Source organism: Malaya genurostris, chromosome 3, assembly GCF_030247185.1.
Source record: "Malaya genurostris strain Urasoe2022 chromosome 3, Malgen_1.1, whole genome shotgun sequence".
Taxonomy (NCBI): domain Eukaryota; kingdom Metazoa; phylum Arthropoda; class Insecta; order Diptera; family Culicidae; genus Malaya; species Malaya genurostris.
In genome coordinates this window covers 226,175,864-226,196,878 of record NC_080572.1, presented here as the reverse complement: position 1 = coordinate 226,196,878, position 21,015 = coordinate 226,175,864, and the positions used below count along the sequence as shown (strand labels likewise).

At 35.8% G+C, this 21,015-nt stretch overlaps 1 protein-coding gene across 4 annotated transcripts in view; it reads right to left on the bottom strand.

Moving 5' to 3' along the window:
• Positions 1-6,436: 6,436 nt before the first annotated feature.
• Positions 6,437-21,015, bottom strand: part of LOC131439539 (hyccin) — a 63,166-nt gene continuing 48,587 nt past the window's right edge. For all 4 annotated transcript variants that reach the window (XM_058610677.1, XM_058610674.1, XM_058610675.1 and 1 more), the window contains one exon: positions 6,437-15,541. In XM_058610677.1, coding sequence (XP_058466660.1) covers positions 14,898-15,541 — 644 coding nt within the window. In that variant the 3' untranslated portion in view covers positions 6,437-14,897. The remainder of the gene's footprint in view (positions 15,542-21,015) is intronic.

The window sequence follows — 21,015 nt, the reverse complement described above, 5'->3', positions numbered from 1 at the left end:
AACATGTCTTCGTACGCCTGAAATTTTCAAGCGCCTTTGAATGCACGTGTTTTGATGATTGCACATCAATTTCTATGAAAATAACAATCTATTCTTTTCAATAAATTTCATCTGGATAATGTTTAAAACATGTATAAGAAAGCTATGAAAAGTTCATACACCTTTTAATCATATTGATGTTTCAATTAATCTGAGAAATGTTGAAATGAGTTTTTCTTCAATATTTTCCAATATGGCATAGAGGGTAACAGTGTGTTGAAAAGAAAATGGTTCACCCAACGTAATGATTTATTTTACCTAAATAAAAGGCAATATGATCATGTAAATATTGAAAAGAGAAATTTCAATTGTTTATTTTTATCAAAATAGTTGTTTTTATTTTTATCTAACTAGTTGACTTATAAAACAATACAGTTTAGTCATTCATCCTAGTGAACCCGACATTTGTGATACGCACTGTAGATATTATTTTGGTGAGCCCATGTGCTTTAGTTGCAAAAACAAGTTGCTCAAGCGGTAATATATAACCATGAGAGTAACTATGATGAGCCTAACTTTTCGTTCAATATCTTAAAAAAGTGATGTCAGGTTTGTTCATTTTTTTCGCGAGATGAAAACCGAGTACAAATTATCGGATTCATATTGTTTTCATTGCGTATGTAACGCTGTATTTCTGAAACATTCATGATAACATTCTCATGTCGGCAAGTTTTTCGTTCATTTCTAGCAGATAAATCTAGTGCAAGTTTCGAATTGTTTTTCTAAAAATGAAGAAAACGGCACACACTGACCTAAAATTTCATGAGGCAGCCAAGACTATGCGGACTCGGCAGCACCATAGTTTTTACTGCGAGGTTTTCAATTCGGCTTATCATTGTTTGCCTTGCGGAGAGCATAATTTCACTATATTTTTCTGCACAAGAGATATACAGCCATTTCGACATATATTAAGTCGAATACAATTATGACAGCCGTTCGGAAAATTTTTGATAAGTTGAACAGTTGTTTAGTTACTTTTTTACATGACGATGAGAAAATTTTTGCAGAGCTTTTCTAACTGCTAGTGCAACGTGGGCAAGTTGGTGATTTGCTGCACAATTGTTTCAGATGTACCTTAAATTGTTCTATAGTGATTTTTCGGTAGTATTGTAAAACTTAACAGTGATAAGTTTCACAACCGATTTTGATATATTAAAAAATCTTTCAGAAAACTTATCTAACATAAAAAACAATTCTAAAACAATTGTAGAACCTCTTGAAATTTCAATAAGCTACATTTGCTACTTGGGTATATACAAGTAGTTTAGAATGTTGAGATGAATATCAAATTCATGCGCGTCGAAATAGCAGCACTACGCACCCATGCAATCAAGGATGGCTTTTACCGTATCAAAGAACGCTCTCTAGCAACTCTTCACACGATTCAATCAGTGGCATCAAAGAGAGACGGATATCATCGCAGCAACAAAAACCTTTTTTAATCCACCTAGTGGTGTAATGATGCCTTTCTCATGTACATATAATATTGTTGTATTCTATTCAAAACTTTTCTCTTCGATTTTTGAAAGAAACCAAGAGATTGTTTGTGCATAAAATACAGAATAAAACAGTGCTTTGATTGCGTAAATCATCCTTAAGAAAACGAAGTGGGTTTACTATTATATGCACTTCCGGCACCGGAACCCGAAAACCGGTATAATCAAAGTCGGTTCGGTACGGCCACCAACTAACATGACACACAAACTCTACTAGTACGCACTCTAAATTACGATTTAAATGTTTGTTGTATCCGAAAATATTTTAAGTGACACACTTTACCCTATAACTCCGGAACCGAAAGTCGGATCCAGATAAAATTAACGAATTCCGTATGGGACCGGAAGACCTTTCATTTGAATCTAAGTTTGTGGAAATCGGTCGAACCATCGCTGAGAAAAGTGAGTGAGATCCATTTTGGTATATATGACCACTATTTCCGGTACTTCCGGAACCGGATACCGGGAACCAGGATAGCCGGAATCGGTTTGTTTAGTTGCCTACTAATAATGACTATCGATTTGTGTACTTTTGAGACCAGTTTAGGAATTTTTTTTACGTTTTTTGTTTCGCCGGTTTAAGTGACGGTGTACAATATTGAACACACTTTACCCTATAACTTCGGAACCGGAAGTCGGATCCAGATGAAATTCAGGAATTCCGTATAAGACCACGAGACCTTTCATTTGAATCTAAGTTGGTCAAAATCGGTTCAGCCATCTCCGAGAAAAGTGAGATTATTTGACACATACACACACATACATACACACACAGGCATTGCTCAGCTCGATGAACTGAGTCGAATGGTATATGACACTTGGCCCTCCGAGCCAATTTTCACTAGTCGGGTTTTCAAGTGATTGCATAACCTTTCTATATGAGAAAGGCAAAAACAAGTATGGTTCATTTAAAATAGGATGGACACCAGTGCGAGAGCGAATTTGCCCCGGGCGCCAAATCTCCTCGGTACGCCACTGGCTCCACACAAGGATTTTGCAATATTGCAACCTAGTATGAGTATCATCAAGTCGTATCATCGATTCGATTTTCTGCGATAATTTTCAACTTGCCATTCTCTCTTGGTAAATTGGTACACAGCGCCGATCATTGCAAAACTGTATCTATTTTGGTAAGGGCCGTGAAATATTCAAAGTATGAGGTGAAGTGAAGAAATGTAGAAAAATTTTCTCACGGTTCATGCATTGAGAGGCAGCGAGTTGTTGTGGCATCATATACCGGAATGACGATGCTGTATACAATGTAGAGAAATATCGAGCCGTTCTCTGCCGAATTATCGGAAATCACCAAGACTGCATACAATTGACATGATATGTTCAATCTGGTGCCGTACGATGGCGTGACTGAAAACTGATTTCTCTCTAAACCAACAGGGTCTGCTTGAAGACAGTTAATCAATCATTTAATTTATTAAGTCAAACAAGCTCGTTCCATCTGTCGGTATTAACTAAAACAAACAATTTAGTATTTATTAAACTTGTCGAACTGTTCGGTAGTTATTGATAGACAATCAACAGTTACATAATTGAACGCTCATAAATCAATTCGGTACTAATATGTGGTTGGGGAATATCGTTCGATAGGCCCTAACGAATGTAGCAAAATATAATGCTCAATGCTCAGTTGTTAAGGGCTGAGGACAGTATCGTAAAGTGGTAGGTTTTTTGCTATTTTCCCGTTTCAATTTAAATTTTCTTGGAAACGGAATTCTGTGAAATTTTCAGAATGATTCATTGAACTTAGCGGTAGTGTTGTATTTTTTTCTGACTGAAGAACTGCTGAAAATTGGAACTCTCGGAAATGCATACCTCTACTTGATCATCGAATATCTCGGCTTTGAAGGCTTGTATCATCAATCTACCGTGACAAAGTCTAGCTAATTTAGTTTAGATGCGATTAGTACATAAAAACATATATGTTATCGCGATAAAAATAAAGTCTTGTATTTTGCTGTGAAACAAAGTCAGTTTCAAAGCATCCGCGATTTTTTCGCTTTGGTTTCTTGATAGCATCCTGAAAAAGGAGAGAGAAATAAAATTGGTTCGATAGGGCTGCCAAACACACAGACGTTTCATTGTATAGACACTTTTTTTGTTCCGCATTCAATCTTTGTGAAAGTTGAATATTTTTTCATTGTTCATTGGAATCCATGTAATATCCAACCCATACGATAGATTAATGTGATAAAACTTCTCATCAAAATAATAAAATGTATACTGGCAACCCGGTACAGTTTGCTCATATACGAGAGAGTACAAAAGAAATACGATGCGCAAAGGGAATTTAGCGTGCCACGTGGTCGATTTAAAACTCAACACGCGACCCTCTGTCCTCAGACCTTAAGCTATTTGGTGAAAAAATCTCCGTATCGAAACTCGTGCATACAAGTAGATGAAAAAATGTTAAACTGGTTCGCGCGAAGTTAGCAGCTCAGCACACCCATACATTTGGCATGATCTGTTAAATGTGATGCCGTGCGATGGCGTTGCTAAAATGAAGACTTATTTCTCTCTAAGCTGACAGGGTTAGGTTATTCTTAAGCTCGTCAAAGGTCAGATGCTGGTTGGAAAAGAAAAGAAGTCCAGAGGAGTCGAACCTGGAGACCTTGGTGACCAGTCAATATTGCCTCTTTGTGACATCAGACGTTCAGGGATTTTTTGGCAGGAACAGATTGGTTGGATTCGCAGTGTGACATGGTGCACGGCCTTGTTGAAACCGATAGCCCTGAAGATATTTTTAACGCATTTGTATGTAGACATAATGAGCCAACATCCAACAATATCGATTCTCTTGGCCTACTTCAATATGTTTATTGGAACGTATTGATCATTGATGAACAACTTCTTACGATCCACCGTTCCGCGCTGAAAAAAATCTGCGGGCTCACTATTTCAGCGTGTTTTTTTTCTGTATGAAGTGATTCACGATGAAAATTGTACTGGATTGACATTTCCAAAGCAATTGAAGTCAAGTCAATTGGTTGTCAAATGTCACTGTTGAAGAATTTACAATACCGACATAAGAAATGGCATACCCTGTACATTAGTTACCGTTGCCAGGTTTACCGACTTATCGGCATTTATACGATTTGAGTCCTTCATATTGTAGGGGTATAAATAATTTCGTTCGATATTTTTTTTGAAATTTGAAACATTGACAAAATATGGTTACCAATCCAATATTCTAAGTACTATCCATCGCTAGCCACTATTTTTCTGGCAATTCACGGGTTCAATGTTCGGCTCAAACGCGTCAATTGTCGTCGGTAGACCTTCCACGTGATACTTTCACTCAGTTACAGTACCTTGTAATAAACCACACGCAGCTGGTTTCACGATATACATAGCATAATCTTCAGGCCATGAATATTCTGAACGGCCGTCGATGGTGATGCATGACCGAGGTACGTTGCCCGACGTTTTGGAAGATCGTGTACCGTTGAAGCAATTGTATACACGTGAATGAACGGATTTCGACGTCCCTTGGTTTCAATTCATACGGTACCCAATGCCTACCTTTCGGATCATTATCATCGCTTTTACACGCTGGAAAATGGCTGAAAAGTTCTTCTTGGGTTGCAACGGGTTTCTATTGAACAATTTCTCAAACTCCTAATCTTCAAACTGAGGTGGCACTCCAGCACATTCTTCGTTTTCCAAATCCAAATTTCTACTTCTAAATCGTGCAAACCACGTCCAAAACATTCGCTCAGCTAGAGCATTTTCGCGATACACTTTCACTAAAATACGATGACTTTCGGCGGCTGTGTTATTCATATAGAAATGATTCCCCGCAGAAACACTTTATTCGCCACAAAACATGAAATTTATTTTTAGTGAAAAAATATTGTTGTTTACTTTAGCTAAATGACACATAGTGATTCAGAAACTGTATGACTGTAGCTTTCCCACGCATATTAAGAAAGGTAAATCACTGGAAAAAATAAAGTTACGCCATCTGTAAGAATGAACGGCTCGAACTTATTTATACATTTTTAGTAATACAGATATGTTCCCCCAAAAAAACCGATTATTCATTATACAAAGAGATAAATGTCGATTTTCGGTTTAAGCTAGGGTTGTAGTGACGAAAAGTGGTGGTGGGATAATTTTTTTTCACTCAATGAACCACGGTCTTAATTTTTCTTGGTACAAATGTTGTATACATTCTAGTACAGATATATTTTAGCACCTTTGGTCGGCATGAATTTCGAATCAAATCAGAGTGGGCAAAAAATTTTCGTTCATAATTCCATGTGGAATTCAATGCGGACTCCAGTGAAACAACCAATTCGGAATGAATTTCGCCTCCAACCGATCGGTTCGGACATCGATCGGAATTGAATGAGAAAAGGCGAACTGAATTATCAGTTCGTCTTCTTTTTCTTCCTCTCCGGTTTTGCACGTTTTCGTGCTGATTTTAAGTTGAATTCGAAATGAAATCTTCATAAAGCTGAATATATTAAAATAATTTAAGTTCTTCGGGTGCTTCCTAGAATTTCCTGTTGAAACCTGCCTTAATCAGCATCGTCCATTCCTATAAATGAAATGTAATCGAATGTAGTCAGTAACCTGACTTTTACACTAACACATTCATAAAAAACGAAAATTTTATGATATTTATAATGCCATTGGTTATCGAGTTGATTGAGAAATATAAAACGAGCAGTCGAGTAAGAATTCATAACTCACGGACGTCTTTGAGTCAACGTGGGTGATAAAGATTTTTACAAAAATGATCTGACAACTCTTCTTACCATTGATCCGATTCAGAAGGCGACCATGTTGAATAAACCTCAGCACACAACGGACATTCCAAACAAAACATCATATCTTCAAGGTTCAATAAGGCTCACTGTCATCGAAAATGTATACTCGTGTGGTTTATTTTCTGTAACCATGATATATTCTTTATCTTTTCAATATTGTTCACATAACTATACAATTTATTTCTGCTTTTGCGAAACATAATAGCATCTTTCATTCGTTTCCTATGTGAGTTCTTCTTGATTTCGCTAATATTTGTTTGCTATTTCGCGTTCACCTCATATCTATAGTCTACCAGGTTTCGACAGGTGAATCAGCATGGTTGCGTATAGATGAGACGTTCCTACAACGCCAAAGTAATATCGTTCCATCATACTTCATTCAATCAAAACACTGCGCTCATCATTGCCATCACCTTTCTTCGTAACTATTGTTTTTTTGCATTTTTGTTTCATTTTAGATTATCTTAAGTATTTACACCGAAAGTAAAATATTACAGTCAAACTTACACGTATTACGTTTCATTAGAGATGTCTATAATATTGATCGAATGACGTTATAATGATTTACAATGAATGCTTCCAGTTACTGACCTAGCAAATCTGATTTCTATAGTTCTATATCTATTTTGTATAAGTGTGTATATGCACTGTAAGGATGTTTGTGTTTGTTTTTGCGTTGCTTGTTGTTTTATTTTGGTTTTCTTTAATATGAATATGTTATGCAAGTAACAGTCACATTCATGGATAATAACTTTTCAACAGTGAAGTTTTTGTTTATGTCTTAGCTGACTGAGTAATTTAGTCTCTTCCTACAAGTGGATGCACCATACAATTCTAAACATTCACAACTGTTTCGAATTTTACAATTAATATAACAAATTGAATTTGATGTTTTCTTGCTGTTTCGTTTCAATGATCCGATTGTTTTTATTCATCTTTAAGAATTCATTTATAATAGCTCTGAAAAGATGGATTGGAAAGAATGTTACTTTTTGTTTCTTAACTAATTAGGACCTCTAATCTGCATTCCTCCAATAGTTAGGTTCATTTACCCATGGTTGGCAACTGGATTTTCTCTCTTATTAAACTTATTAGATCTGTATTGCTTCGTTACAATTAAAAACAGTACATTCAGCTCGAGTACCTCAATTGAGCATATCAACCGAAAGGATAGGGCTAGACAGTGGAAGGGAAGTAACCTCTACTCATACGCTTCCCTTGTGCATAGAGTCTGTCAACCAAGCTACGACAAATAAATGATAGGTTTAAAGATACGCGACGGGAAATAAAATTCGCTGATTCATTGTCACACCGTGAGATTATTTGCCTTGATAGTTTCCCTTTGCTCACCAGAGATTCAATACAAAACCAACGTTTGCTAGCAAGAACTCGTCCGATGACACAAGACCGTGAAATGATAGGCTCCGAAACGTTCCATTCGTTACGACTGTGTGAGCTCAAATCTGCCAAAGCTAGTAACGAGAAAATGTTAGTAGATAAGTAGTTTGCTTTGCATTTGTTTCTATTCTATACCAGTTTACACAAGCACGTTCTAAAACAAACCAGCCGGTCATCAGTAAACGGTTGTTTTAGATATCAGGCGATACTTTTAGCACTAGCTCAACAAATGGGTGAAGAATGTAACAACTGCCTGTTTTTCTGGGTATCGTGAATACAGGATCGTTTGATACGTTATGGGAATATAGAAGCAAGCACGGAAGCACTCATCATGCGAAATGTCCGAATATACCATGTTCTAAATCTGTAAAGCTACTAAGCCGTTTCATGTTTTTGGTAATTCTTCCAAAATTGAATTTAATAATGATATCTCTGAAACAATCTCGTGGAAATCGCTAATAAAGAGAATTATTTCCATTTAACTGCACTATAATAAAAAATCTTGACTATTTCGTCGCAATTTGTTTGTTTGTTGTTGAATTTGTTTCTTTCAAAACGGGACTGTAAATGAATACCGTGGTGACTAGGTACAGCGAAGCATGCTTAGTTTCGTCTAATCAATTGGACTTTCTCTTCGTGTGTTTTCCTATGCAGGGTAGTTTAATTACTACAACTACTAATAATCAGGGCCAAAAAAAAATATTTAATTAAAAATTTTTTAAATGTTTTGGCAGTTTTAGGCGGAAAATAAATTTTTCATTTTTAATCCCAAATATTTTTATCTGCTTTTGATAATACAAAATATTATACTTTTTATATATGTTCAGTCATGAATTTGGTTATTTCCTTCAATTTGCAGTTTTAAAATTACCGAGAAATTAGTCGACATGTCACATGACTACAGACTAATAATATTTACATTTCAAAATAAATACTAAATTAAAACATTATGCTATTCGACATACTGCGGCTTTTCGATTTACTTTGCGCAAATCACAGACATTATCTGTTCACTAAATAACAGCAGTGTCTGTTGACTCTCTATGCCCACCGTGAGCGAGATACTTCTAGTGTCATTTTTCCGAGGATTAACATTTTTCTCGGAAGCGCTCGCGATGGAAATATTTTTTTTTCAACGCCAGACAAAACTGATTTCCGTTATTTTCCGTCGATAAATTCAAATTTCCGCATAAAAAAAATTTGTCTGCGGGTCCGTAAGTCCGTATAAACTTTAGATCTACAGAGATTCCCGTAGATCTGACATTGTTGATCAGGAGTAGATTACGGAGCAATAGAAAGTGCACGGTAAAAGGAGAGATTCCAGGTGTACAGATTAATCTGAATTAAGGAGTGTATCGATAAGGAGTTAGCAACATTCAAACAGTTATTCCTCTGAAATGGTTTAATTTTTTGCAGCGTGTTTTGCGGTGACATGTTTGTTTACATGTCAATAACAGCTGCGCAATCGATTGGTTTCGGTACGGTTCATCGTTTCAACGATGAGTCGAATTGATCCGGAAACGCGAAAGAAAATTCTGCACACTTGGTCCTCAGAAAGTGGTGTCACGTACAACGAAATTGCAAAACGGGTGAAAGTGCACCACACCAGTGTCAAATATATTATCGAGAAGTTCGGTAAGAACCTTTTCATGAAGGATTTGCCCCGATCCGGTAGAAAAACGGGTCCCAGCCAACCCGGCCGGGACTTAAAAGTGGTTGAGTACATCAGGAAAAACCCATCGGCGTCGACGCGGGATTTGGCCAAGCAGTTCAACACCAGCATCGGGATGATTCAACGGATCAAAGTTCGGAACTCCCTGAAAATGTACAAGAAACAGAAGGTGTCGAAAAAGTTCCTGGTACAGCAAGTTCAGGCCAAAACAAGAGTGCGAAAACTGTATAACCGGATTCTGGAGAATAAAGACGGATGCATCCTGATCGACGACGAAACCTACGTCAAGCAAGACTCTCGAGCGATGCCCGGACCTCAATATTATACGAAATCGGTGTACCAGGACCTGGACGACGCTGACACCACGGTGGCGATGGAAAAGTTTGAGCAGAAGGTGTTGGTCTGGCAAGCAATTTGTACGTGTGGTTAGCGGTCGTCGATTTTCTTCACGAAAGGCACAATTAACGCCAAGGTGTACGAGGAAGAATGTTTGAAGAAGAGAATGCTGCCACTGTACAGAAAGCATAAGGCTCCTCCTCTCTTCTGGCCGGATTTGGCTTCAGCCCACTACGCCAACTCCGTTCTACAGTGGTTATCAAAAAATAATGTACAAAAAAAGGACATCAACCAACCGAACTGCCCGAATCTTCAGCCAATTGAAAGGTACTGGGCAATTGTCAAGCGGCACTTTCGGAAGGAAGGTACTGTGTCCCAAAACATGCAGGAGTTAAAACAAACTGGACAGCTGCCACCAGGAAAGTCACAAAAGTAACTGTGCAGAATTTAATGAACAATGTCAAGTCCAAAGTGCGAGCGTTTCACAGAAACTAGGATTTTCTTCAATATAATCAGTGAAATGCATAAAAATGTAATTTTTCTACAATATATCGAAAACTGATGTCAAAATATGAATTTCTACATACAAAAATGATTCATGCGACAACGGACGTTTGTTTTGTTTAGGAGTCGAAAATGTAAACAAATGTACAAACAAACATAAAATTTTATCGTAAATATTTTCTGTTGCCCTGCTAACAGTACATATCAATTCTTTCAATGGCAAACAATATTGTATATAAAACCGTATATTTGATTTATAATTGAAATTTCTTCACCGATTTGCACAAACTAAGATGCAAATGAATGGACTTCACCTTCTTTAAAAAGTCCCCGAAAAGTCGATCCAGATCCTACTTCCGGTTCCGGTATTACAGCGCGATAAGTGGAAAATTTTCAATTTCATGAGCGTTTTTACACAAGTGATGGAGAAACGAAATGCAAATTTGTATAAAATTTACAAGTTAGATGAATTTACTTTGGCAGACTAACAAGGGTTGGGGGGCTACTAGTCCCCGGTTTCCACCACGGAACGACCGAAATTAGCTCTGCCCGTGTTACTGGTTTTGAATTAGTTGATTTTAACAACAAAATTACCAAAATAACAATTAAATTAGTTGAAAATCAGAATTTACTTTGCTGAAAAAAAAAACTCTTGTTTTTTAGAGAATGTGTTCAGTTGGCCACAGAAACCAGTAAAATATTAATCCAACACGAAATTCTCATTAGCAACTAATTTTGTGATCAAAATCAGAAAATTTGACACTGACTATCTATTTGTCACCATTACTGCTGGAAGACAGCACGAAAGAAAACAAAAATGAATTTGATTTTATTAACAAGTTTATTAGCCAAAAAACTCATGAAAAGTGTCAAAGCAAAACAACCCATTAAAAACTGCTTGCAAAAAAGTCTTGTTGAAACTGTTTACAAATTGTTTTGATGTTTTCCGCATGTGTTACGATATATCCATATTTAAATTTCTAAACCAATATGTACAAATGCAGTAAACTCTTAGTGGAAAGAATTTGTCAGAATTTTTGTGCATTTGATGCGATTGTGCGTAACAATGCATTATGGTCCGAAACGGGAAATTAGCGTGACAAAAAATATTTTCACTATTAAATATTAGTTTTTTGTAGTTTGTGTCTTCACAAAAGTTGTTTGTAATCAAATAGCGCTCCTTTTGATGAAAAATGTTACTAGGGTGGTCCTCATTTAGATTGAATTCTGAAATTTAACTTTTTTTATTGAACTCAAAAATGATTTTGTTGTACAATAAAGTTGTAGGAAATTTTATTTTGAGCAACTTTGCTGAAAAAGCACCTCTCTAGTTTTTCATTTTATCGAGTTACATTGATTTTCCCGAATAAAAGTAGGGTGGCTCCTGAAAATTCACTTTTTTTGTTCTAACTTTTTTGTGAAACGTTCTACGGAAAAGTTGTCTTCAGAAGAGTTGTTGTACTATTTCGAACTAGTTGGCCATGATAAATCTATGAACAGAAATTTAATCTCGACAACCATTCCAACAAGTTGGTGCAAGTTAGTAAAATGCAAATGTTTTTATCCACATCGTGCCGAGACGCCTATGACACTGGCCCTTCTTTTTTATCCACCTGTGTACCGAATAGCCTGTAAAAACTGGAAAACGGCGCACAATGAGTTTTGGTTCGAATAAATACATTCTACTCATTTTAACAAACTAATGATTTTTTTGGGCTTCAGGAAGTGCTTGGACTTACAACAAATCTATTTTCGGCTGTCGTTTTTGTGTGTCTCATTTCTCGAATGAACAATGTATGGAACACTTGTAGAACTAATTTGATACTATCATTTTGCCGATGGAAGTATGTTAATATGTTAAGGCGTTTAAGAGTTATGCACTGTTTTTGAGTTTTTTGAAGGTATTTTTACTAATTTAAATAAGTTAAAAAAATAATACCCTTCCAATCTTCTCCTAAATTTTTACTTATATTATGACCTTTGAGGAACCGCATAGGATACATTTTTATCAATCTGGCATCTAATGAATATTGATATTTGAAGCTTGACTAGTTTTTGATGAAAAAATAATCATAACTTTTTACTGGTAGCTCATATGAAGAAGCTTAGTTGAGCAAAATTATGCGCAATGGTTAGTACAACAACTCTTCTTAAGACAACTTTTCCGTAGAACGTTTCAAAAAAAGTTAGAACAAAAAAGTGAATTTTCAGGAGCCACCCTACTTTTATTCGGGAAAATTGATGTAACTCGATCAAACGAAAAGCTAGAGAAATGCTTTTTTCAGCAAAGTCGCTCAAAATAAAATTTCCTACAACTTTATTGTACAACAAAATTATTTGTGAGTTCAATTAAGAAAGTTAGATTTCAGATTTCAATCTAAATGAGGACCACCCTAGTAACATTTTTCATCAAAAGGAGCGCCATTTGATTACAAACAACTTTTGTGAAGACACCAACTACAAAAAACTAATATTTAATAGTGAAAATATTTTTGTCACGCTAATATCCCGTTTCGGACCACTGTGCAATGATTTTACGTGGAACAGTGAAGTGAGTTTCGAATGTTGTACTCTAATTGTACATGTCAAACGGAGTTCATTGTATCTTCCAAACAATATTGCAATTAGTTGTAGCTTTTTTCAGCTGAAGGCTAAATCGAAACAAAAAGAAAGGTAGGTTTATATTCATTCAAAACATAGTTTTGGATCAAGAAAATAAGATCCTTCACAGCTTGTGTAGAATTCTCGTACTAGGCGGTTGCTCTTCTTCTCAGTGGCTTCTTGTTATTTCATGGTATGTTTCGCACGGGCTACGCCGTCCGTAGTACTACTCGTATTCGGGTTTTGCTTTCCGAGTGCTCAAAGTTTTCGCAGTGAGAGAGTCGACTTCGCGAAGTCGAATGAAGAAAACAGTGATTTAAAAGAAAAATTTTATGAAAAAGAAGTTTATGTTTCGTAACGTTTTTTCGGTGACAGTGCAGATTGCAGAATCCAATTCAACCGTTCATGTTGGTTGAAAAAAACTTTTTTTTTCTTATTCAACTAAAAAATTTATTGAATGTAAACGGAGTGTGCCTTTGCTAAGACATGACAGCACGTTTAATTGGTAAATTCAACTAAAAAAAATAGCAATTTCAACAAATATTTAATCATGTCAAGGAATGAGAATTAAAAAATCTAAATTAGCAAAAGAAAGACTTTTTCAGTTGTCTCAAAAATAACTAAAATCAGAAAATCAACTATTTTTTTCGCCAAAATACTGAAATAGATAATTCAATTAGCAACGATTTTCCTGTAAATGGCAAAAAAGTATTTAATATTTATATTTTGTATTTAATGTAATATTTTGTAGTTTTTTTGTTATTATAGCAAACAAGGACCCTCAAACATCTAGATCTGAAGTAATGAAAACATAATTTGAATAATTATGAATTCATGAATAGGTGAATAGGTTTGACTTTGACAACCTTCAAAGCTTTACTCGGATTGATCCCGAACAATAAATTATGAAATTTTTTTTTCCTTAACTTCACTCAATGAATTCCAGTAAAGACAACATGTAGGTCATTTTGTACCAATAGTCATCTCATTAGTAGAGTCACCATGTTACTCGACTTCCAATCAACGAATTGTGATAAAATCGGATGCAATATCTTTGCTTCGGCTCGAAGAAGGAACAATACCACAGAGAAAATATGTTAGTTCGAAAATTATGCAATACTGCAGTTTAAGTATCATCTTCAGTCAATCTATCGACCAAAGATAGTAGATCTCACTCTAACTAATGGTTTTCGTAAATGAGAAGCCTACTGCTGCTGAGATGAATGGGGAAACCGTTATCCTACCATAACATTGATTGCTTTTTTTTAATTTATTGCTTGAAAAAAACTATCAAGTTCATAAAAACACGTTAATGAGACTTTTTTATGGCTTACTACCTATGAAGATCATAATACTATTTTAATAGGGAATAACCAACAACGTCGGACTAGTTAATTATTCTGCGAGTATACATAATGAATGGATGGTCTGGAAAAGTGCCAAAATTCGCTAATTTTGCCGTAGAAAAAGCTATATTTTTCGCCGGAAAAATGAGTGATTTTACTCGAACGATTGATGCACACCGCAAATGAGTAGTGGAAGACAAGTGGAGTTGTGGGTAACATTTATCTTTTCGTCGTAATTGAATTGTGAGCAGAAATTTCCGGATTTTTCGGATATTATGAGCAGGAGTTGAGATGATGGAGAAGCATTATAGTTAGTAGAATTAACGTCAATTGAGGTATGTAATATCAAGCAAGAAAGTCTTATGATTCAAACAATACCAAAAATAATCCAATTATAAGAGTTACTAGCAATATGATACATCGCAAACCTCCAAATAATAACGTAACAGACACCGTAAAGTTAAGTTTAGTGAAATCGCCATTTTTGAAAAATGAATCATGACCGCAAATGCGACCTGAAAAGTCGCGATGATCGTTCGATGTCCATTACATGATTCTTCAGGGAACTCAATCACTTAAAACATAACTAAAACTGTAACAAAAGCTAGTTTTTATCGAAAACCATAGCAAAGAACTTAAGTCTAAATCAAAATATTGCCAAATAAAACAACTATACACATATACGTAACTCAGGAAGTTATACCACTCCAAATAAATCTTAAACTTGACTAACTTGTATACTGCTATGCGTCTTTACATCCAGCACCGTTTTCTCCGAGTTGTTATTAATCATCACTTCATTGCCCGAATCAAAGGATTCACCCGCATCCAGCGAATTGCCGGCCCCGTTCCGTTCGGTCACATTCAAATTGTCCAGCCCCCTATCGTCACCGGCGGGGGCCCCACCCATCAGAACACCACCGTTGGAGAGCACCGGAGCGGACTGCATACTGGCCGGTACACTGCTAATATCGATACTACTACTCTTTCGTTTCGTCACCGTCAGCGGGCTGGTTTTGTCGAGCTCCATCAATTCGGCACTGCCGGTTTGCAACTGAAGCGATTGCTTACCACCAAGCTTCTCCTTCGAACCGACAGTCTTCTTTACGCCCACCCCACTCTGCTTGTTACTGCTACCACCCGAGCCGACACCACTGCCGTCATCTTTCTCCTTATCCTTATCTTTCAGCTTCATAAAACCAACCAGAACCTTGTGGGTTTTGGAATCCTTAACCTTGCCGCCTCCGCCAGGCCCAGCACCGGTGCCGGTAGTTGTTTTCGGGCCATCACCACTTTCACTTTCCTCGTTAATACTACTGAGTTGTCCATTTTCCTCTTTTGGGCCCTGGATGGGAATATCGTCTGTTTGGGGAGAAGAAGAAAAAACAAAAAAAGCAATCAGTTTCATGTAGCTCACCGACAGTACATAGCGGTGTGGTGAAAAACTTTGCTGAGCACCTGTCAAGCACACGCAGAAAGAGTTTGTGTCAACTAGTTAATAGAAAATGTTTCCATCGTTGTTTCGTTTGTATAATAAATATGAAGTATGAAAAGATGTCAATACCAGTGTTTGCTCTTTAACCGTTTTCTAACGTGATTAATTAGTAATGTGTGCAATCCTGTTCAGAAACTCCAAGCTACACAAGACGAATTGCGTGCCAACTAGAACGAATATTGGCAACAGGTCGTCAAAAGGTCGTGAGATAATTAAGTGTTCACAAGTTCCTATCGCATGCCTCCCCATCAGTATATGATGACACAATATGCAATATCATACTATGTCCTAAGATTGTGACTGGCTTGTTCCGATGTTTTGAATTCGATTGGTAAGAAATAGCCTATTGGATGCACACTGGAGTTTGATAAGATCGGAGAATGTTAATCTTTCATACAAAACAGAAGAGCATAAACTAAATACGTGGCGATTGTTTGCCATTTGCAAAGGATCAAAAATGATTCTGAAATGTTTGAATCCATTTAATGCAGACATTACATTGAGGTAGGGCTGGTCAATGGAACGGTAACTTCGGAACACGATTTACTCTGTATACGAAATTGGTCACCGGGAATCGATTGAGTTAACATCTCCCTAAGTCCTAAACTTAAGGTTTTTGCACGTATCAACAAAACACATGGAAACATCTTTTTTCTGTAAACCGTTGGGGCTTGAGAAGGGTAGCACCCTTTCACATTAAATAGAACTTTCCGGACAGACTATTACGCAAAAAGCCACTTTACATACTTTGTTTATCCTAAACTGATCTAGACTGTCTTTAGAAAAAGACCAAAATTTTTCAATTTTTTGTTCAAATGGTTATTTATTGTCAAAAAATGACAAATTTTACAAAAATCTTTTTTACTACTGATTTTTCAAATTTTTGAATTAAAATACTGCAAACAAATAGAGTCCTACACTGAAAACAACTGAACTTTTCTAACAAAAGTTTTTTTTCGCAGTCTACTTTTGTCGAAAACTAAACTAAACTGAAAATCATAATCCATTCGTGATGATATTCCACAGTATACTCTAGTATTGTAAATCGATTTAAAATTTTTGAAATCGATTTTTTTCAGTGTACAATTCAATTAAACAAATTTCGCACCAAATCGTTTTCGGAGTAGACATCACCTTTACAGATTTCAATGAAACTTTCTGACTTACGTGCTGATTTTATCACAAAAAGCTACTCTGCATACTTAGTTCTTCCAAAATTGATCTCGACTGTCTTGTGAAAAGGGCGAAACTTTTTTTTATCATTTTTTTCAAATCATTATTGTCGAAAAATGACAAATCCTGCTATGTACACATAATTAGTCACATTTTTGAATACAGTTTTAAGCAAATTGCTAACCGAATCCAATTCTGAAAAAAATCAGCTTTAACTATTAATGGGAGATGTAGCAGAGTGCGCGCGTTGCGTTTTTGATCAATTATTCAAAAAACTAGACAGAGTGTCGAAAAACCAAAAATACTTAAGTATGCGCAAATGAATTTATCATTACTGAGTATTCTTAGCAATTTGAAATTTTTCTTTGCCGAGCCGTAATTGGTTTCTGAAGTGTATGAACGGTTCCGTTCCACGGAGATGATTCTAAAACCTAATAAAAAATATCGTTTGAAGCTAAATTTATCAGAGATTTTCAGATTCTCAAAATTATGAAACTGTAGCTGAAATAACCTAAATTTGAAAAAGTTTCAAGTGAATTTTATAAACTTTTCGTCATTTTTCATATTACTTGCATGCAGCTGTTTCGTATGGTGGTGGTATGAGAAATGCACGGTGGGTTCGGTGAAATAAGAACGAGTAAGGTAACTGAAGTTTATAATGCTAGTAATGTCCAACTCTGTTTAGCTCAATGCATTGATGTTGCTTTGTTGTGTATTATCGTATAATAGATATTACTTACTTAATAGATTATAGAAAAACTAAAAATTTAACAAAGACAGACTACTGAATGAAATGAACACAAACGAAATATTATAGTTCATTTCGAACATTCATATAAAATGCTGCCAGAATTCAAAAATATATACGTTTATGGAAAATGTGTTTATTTGGTACATTTTCGTTGTCTAGTGAATGTCCAGTAATTTCATATTGAAACAGTTTTTTAATCGATCATGAAATTCGACCGCGCTCTCACATGCGGTGAGTTACTATTTGGCATTGGTAGAGATACCGAAAATACTTTAATTTTTCTTGTTTTCAATTGTTCAAACCATTTCATATTGTGGAATATTCTCAAATCCATTACGAATCAAAAAGAGTTTTTTTTACAAAACAACAAAACGTGTGGTAAGCCCACTGTGCTTAATCACTGAAAATAGTCCTGGTTTCAATGTGTCAATTTTGCCTATTATGCTTTGTGCGACGATTCGTTCAACTCAAGCCGTTAAAATTTTGCGTGCATTTGATGGGACTACATTTCACCAAGTCGATTAAAAAAGCTATTTAATCCACCTAGTGGTGTAATGATGCCTTTCTCGTATTAATTATATTATCACATATAATACTATGGTATTGTTCAAAATAATTTTCTTCGATTCTTCTAAGAATTACCAAAATTTGTTTGTTTGACCGTCTACTGATAAAAACTATCAATTGGAGTAGTTTTAGGACCGATTCAGATTTTTTTACGTTTTTTCGCCCTTTAAGGCCATCACGGGTACATACGCACCTTTGAGAAACTTTTATCTATCTGCAGGGAAAAAACGACTAAAAAATTCGGAAGATTTTCCGAGTCTTGTCAAAAATAGCTCAGAGAAATGAGTGTTTTTGGGATCTTTCAAAATTACTACACACTTTCAAACTGAAGCGTATTTCCATCTATTCATTGAAAATTTGATCCTGTTCTGTGGAAAACTTAGAAAAATTTACAAAACGAACATCATTCTGTTTATAAATTGAATTAGCATCGTTGCAAAATAAGTTGTATATCATATAGTTCTTCCAAATCGTCAAAATACAACGACATCGGTTATATAAAATTCATTGATTTTCCATGAAAAGCGTGAAAAGCTTTTCCAAAAATGTGTCCGCATGTAATCCTTGTAGCCAGCATAAGGTTTATTTGAAAATAATTGTCATGTCATCGCATTATATTTTAAATTTTTAATTGTATACATTTTTTTTACACACTTTACCCTCTAATTCCGGAACCGGCAGTCGGATCCGGGTGAAATTCAGGAATTTCGTATAGGACCACAGGATCTTTCATTTGAATCTAATGTCGTTTTCCTTATTAAATTGCACTACACTGGTGTAGCGAAAGCTGCACTGAAACCGTTCGTTTTTACCAATTACACTACACCAGTGCTACACTTTTTCTGCGCCGATACCACTGGTGTAGCACTCATCAAAAGTTTGGTGTGGCTCTGTGCAATGGAATCGTTTATTGTAGTCAATGGTTACTGTTTATGTTTTCGTCATTTTTGTTCGTTTATTCATGCCTCAGTTTAGCACTGCACCGGTGTAGTGCAAATTAAAAACGAAAACGCCATAAGTTAGTGAAAATCGATCAAACCATTGAGATCCATTTGGGAAAATATGATCACTATTTCCCGTGCCTCCGGAATCGGAAATCGGGAACCAGGATAGCCGGAATCGGTTTGTTTGACCATCTACTGATAATGTCTATCGATTGAAGTAATCGTGAGTCAGTTTGAAAAATTTTATCGTTTTTTTGTTCCATCGCTCAAAGTGACGGTATACCATCTTAGAGATAATTTACCCTATCACTCCGGAATCGGAAGTCGGATCCAGATGAAAATCAGAAGTTTTGTAAAAAATCATAAGTCCATTCGTATGAACTTAAGTTTGTTGAAATCGGTCGCGCCATCACTGAGAAAAGTAAGTGAGTAATTTAAAATTTTAATTTTTACACTATCATCCTATAATGTTATTTTTGTAAATCGACTTCAAATTTTTAAAATCTATTTTTTCAGTGCAGAACTCGATTTGGAATGTTTTCAGCCTTTTTATTCGAAAATTTGACTGATTTTGGGAAAATCACTAGTCGGTATTCGTTTTTCTTCGACTATAACCATTTAAAAAAACAAATAGTAAAAAGGTTTGGCCCTACTCAAAAGACAGTCAGATAAATTTAGGAAAAAGTGGCTTCTAGTGACAAAATCTACATGCTCAGAAAGTTTCATTAAAATCTAAAAGATCGTTGCCAACTTCGAATACGATTTGGCACGAAATTTGCCATAAGCAAAGTATTGTTGTTGAAAATAAAGTTGATCTTTGTATGACCCTTCCCTTTGGAAAAACTCCCCTATCTTTGTATATTGAAAAAAATGAAATAACGCTTTATTGCGCTTCTGAGATGTGATTTCATCACATCGCCCGGTCAGCTCGCTTGGTAGAGCGGTCTTGTTTCTAAGGAAATTAATCGTTTGTGATGGAATATTGAAAAAAAAACTACTAGGATCAGCCACATGTGATTATTCGAGCCATTGATGTGGAACAAGGCAACCAAAATTTCTAATGATCTACAATCAAACAGTTCAATCAATCGTCACACTTTTGAACCCGCAATTGCACGAGAGTCTTCCTAGATTTATCTTGATAAGGAACCAACAGCGAACATTGTTTGTTTTATAGCCGACGAAATTACACCAATATCCCAAAAGTATGCAATTATATCTTTATACAATTCGGATTTTGATATAAAGCTTCTCTTCGCCAAGCTTGTGTTCAAGTTTTGTATGCAAGCAGTTTTTTTATAGCGTTAAGTTTCTCTACCATTTTGCTATAAACTTTTTCTCATTATCAATCGAGTCCGTCTTATATGAATTAGAAATTAATCTTAAGAACTCAAAATTTTCTCTGGGTCAATTTCTCAGGCGAAACGACATAACATGGACTTTCATCCGAACTCGTATGACACAAGATCAGAGCATACCAATTAAAGCTTCAATTCGTTTTATGGCACATTTTGTCTTGCTGTCTAGCAACAACCTACCTCTAGCATGCTACGCGTAGGACTGAAACTTTAGCTATAATTTCGCTTCTATTTATAGATTCGCGTGCTTCCAACAGCTTCGCTTTTGCATCGATTGACCCATCAGAGCGATGCTTTTCCTTTGATATATCGCTTACTCCTTCAAAACCGTCAACTGTGGCAGGGAAATCCGATATGCCGGAGATTTTTAGCAGACAAAATAGAACTCTGTTCGCTACTAATCGAAATTTCAATCATATATAATTGATAATACGTGGCTTCATACATTCAAATCGAAACATAGAAATATTTCCAATCAAATGATGAAATAATATAAATAATTGATACAAAATAGACTGAGCTGTAAGTGTTCAAAACCTGACCACATT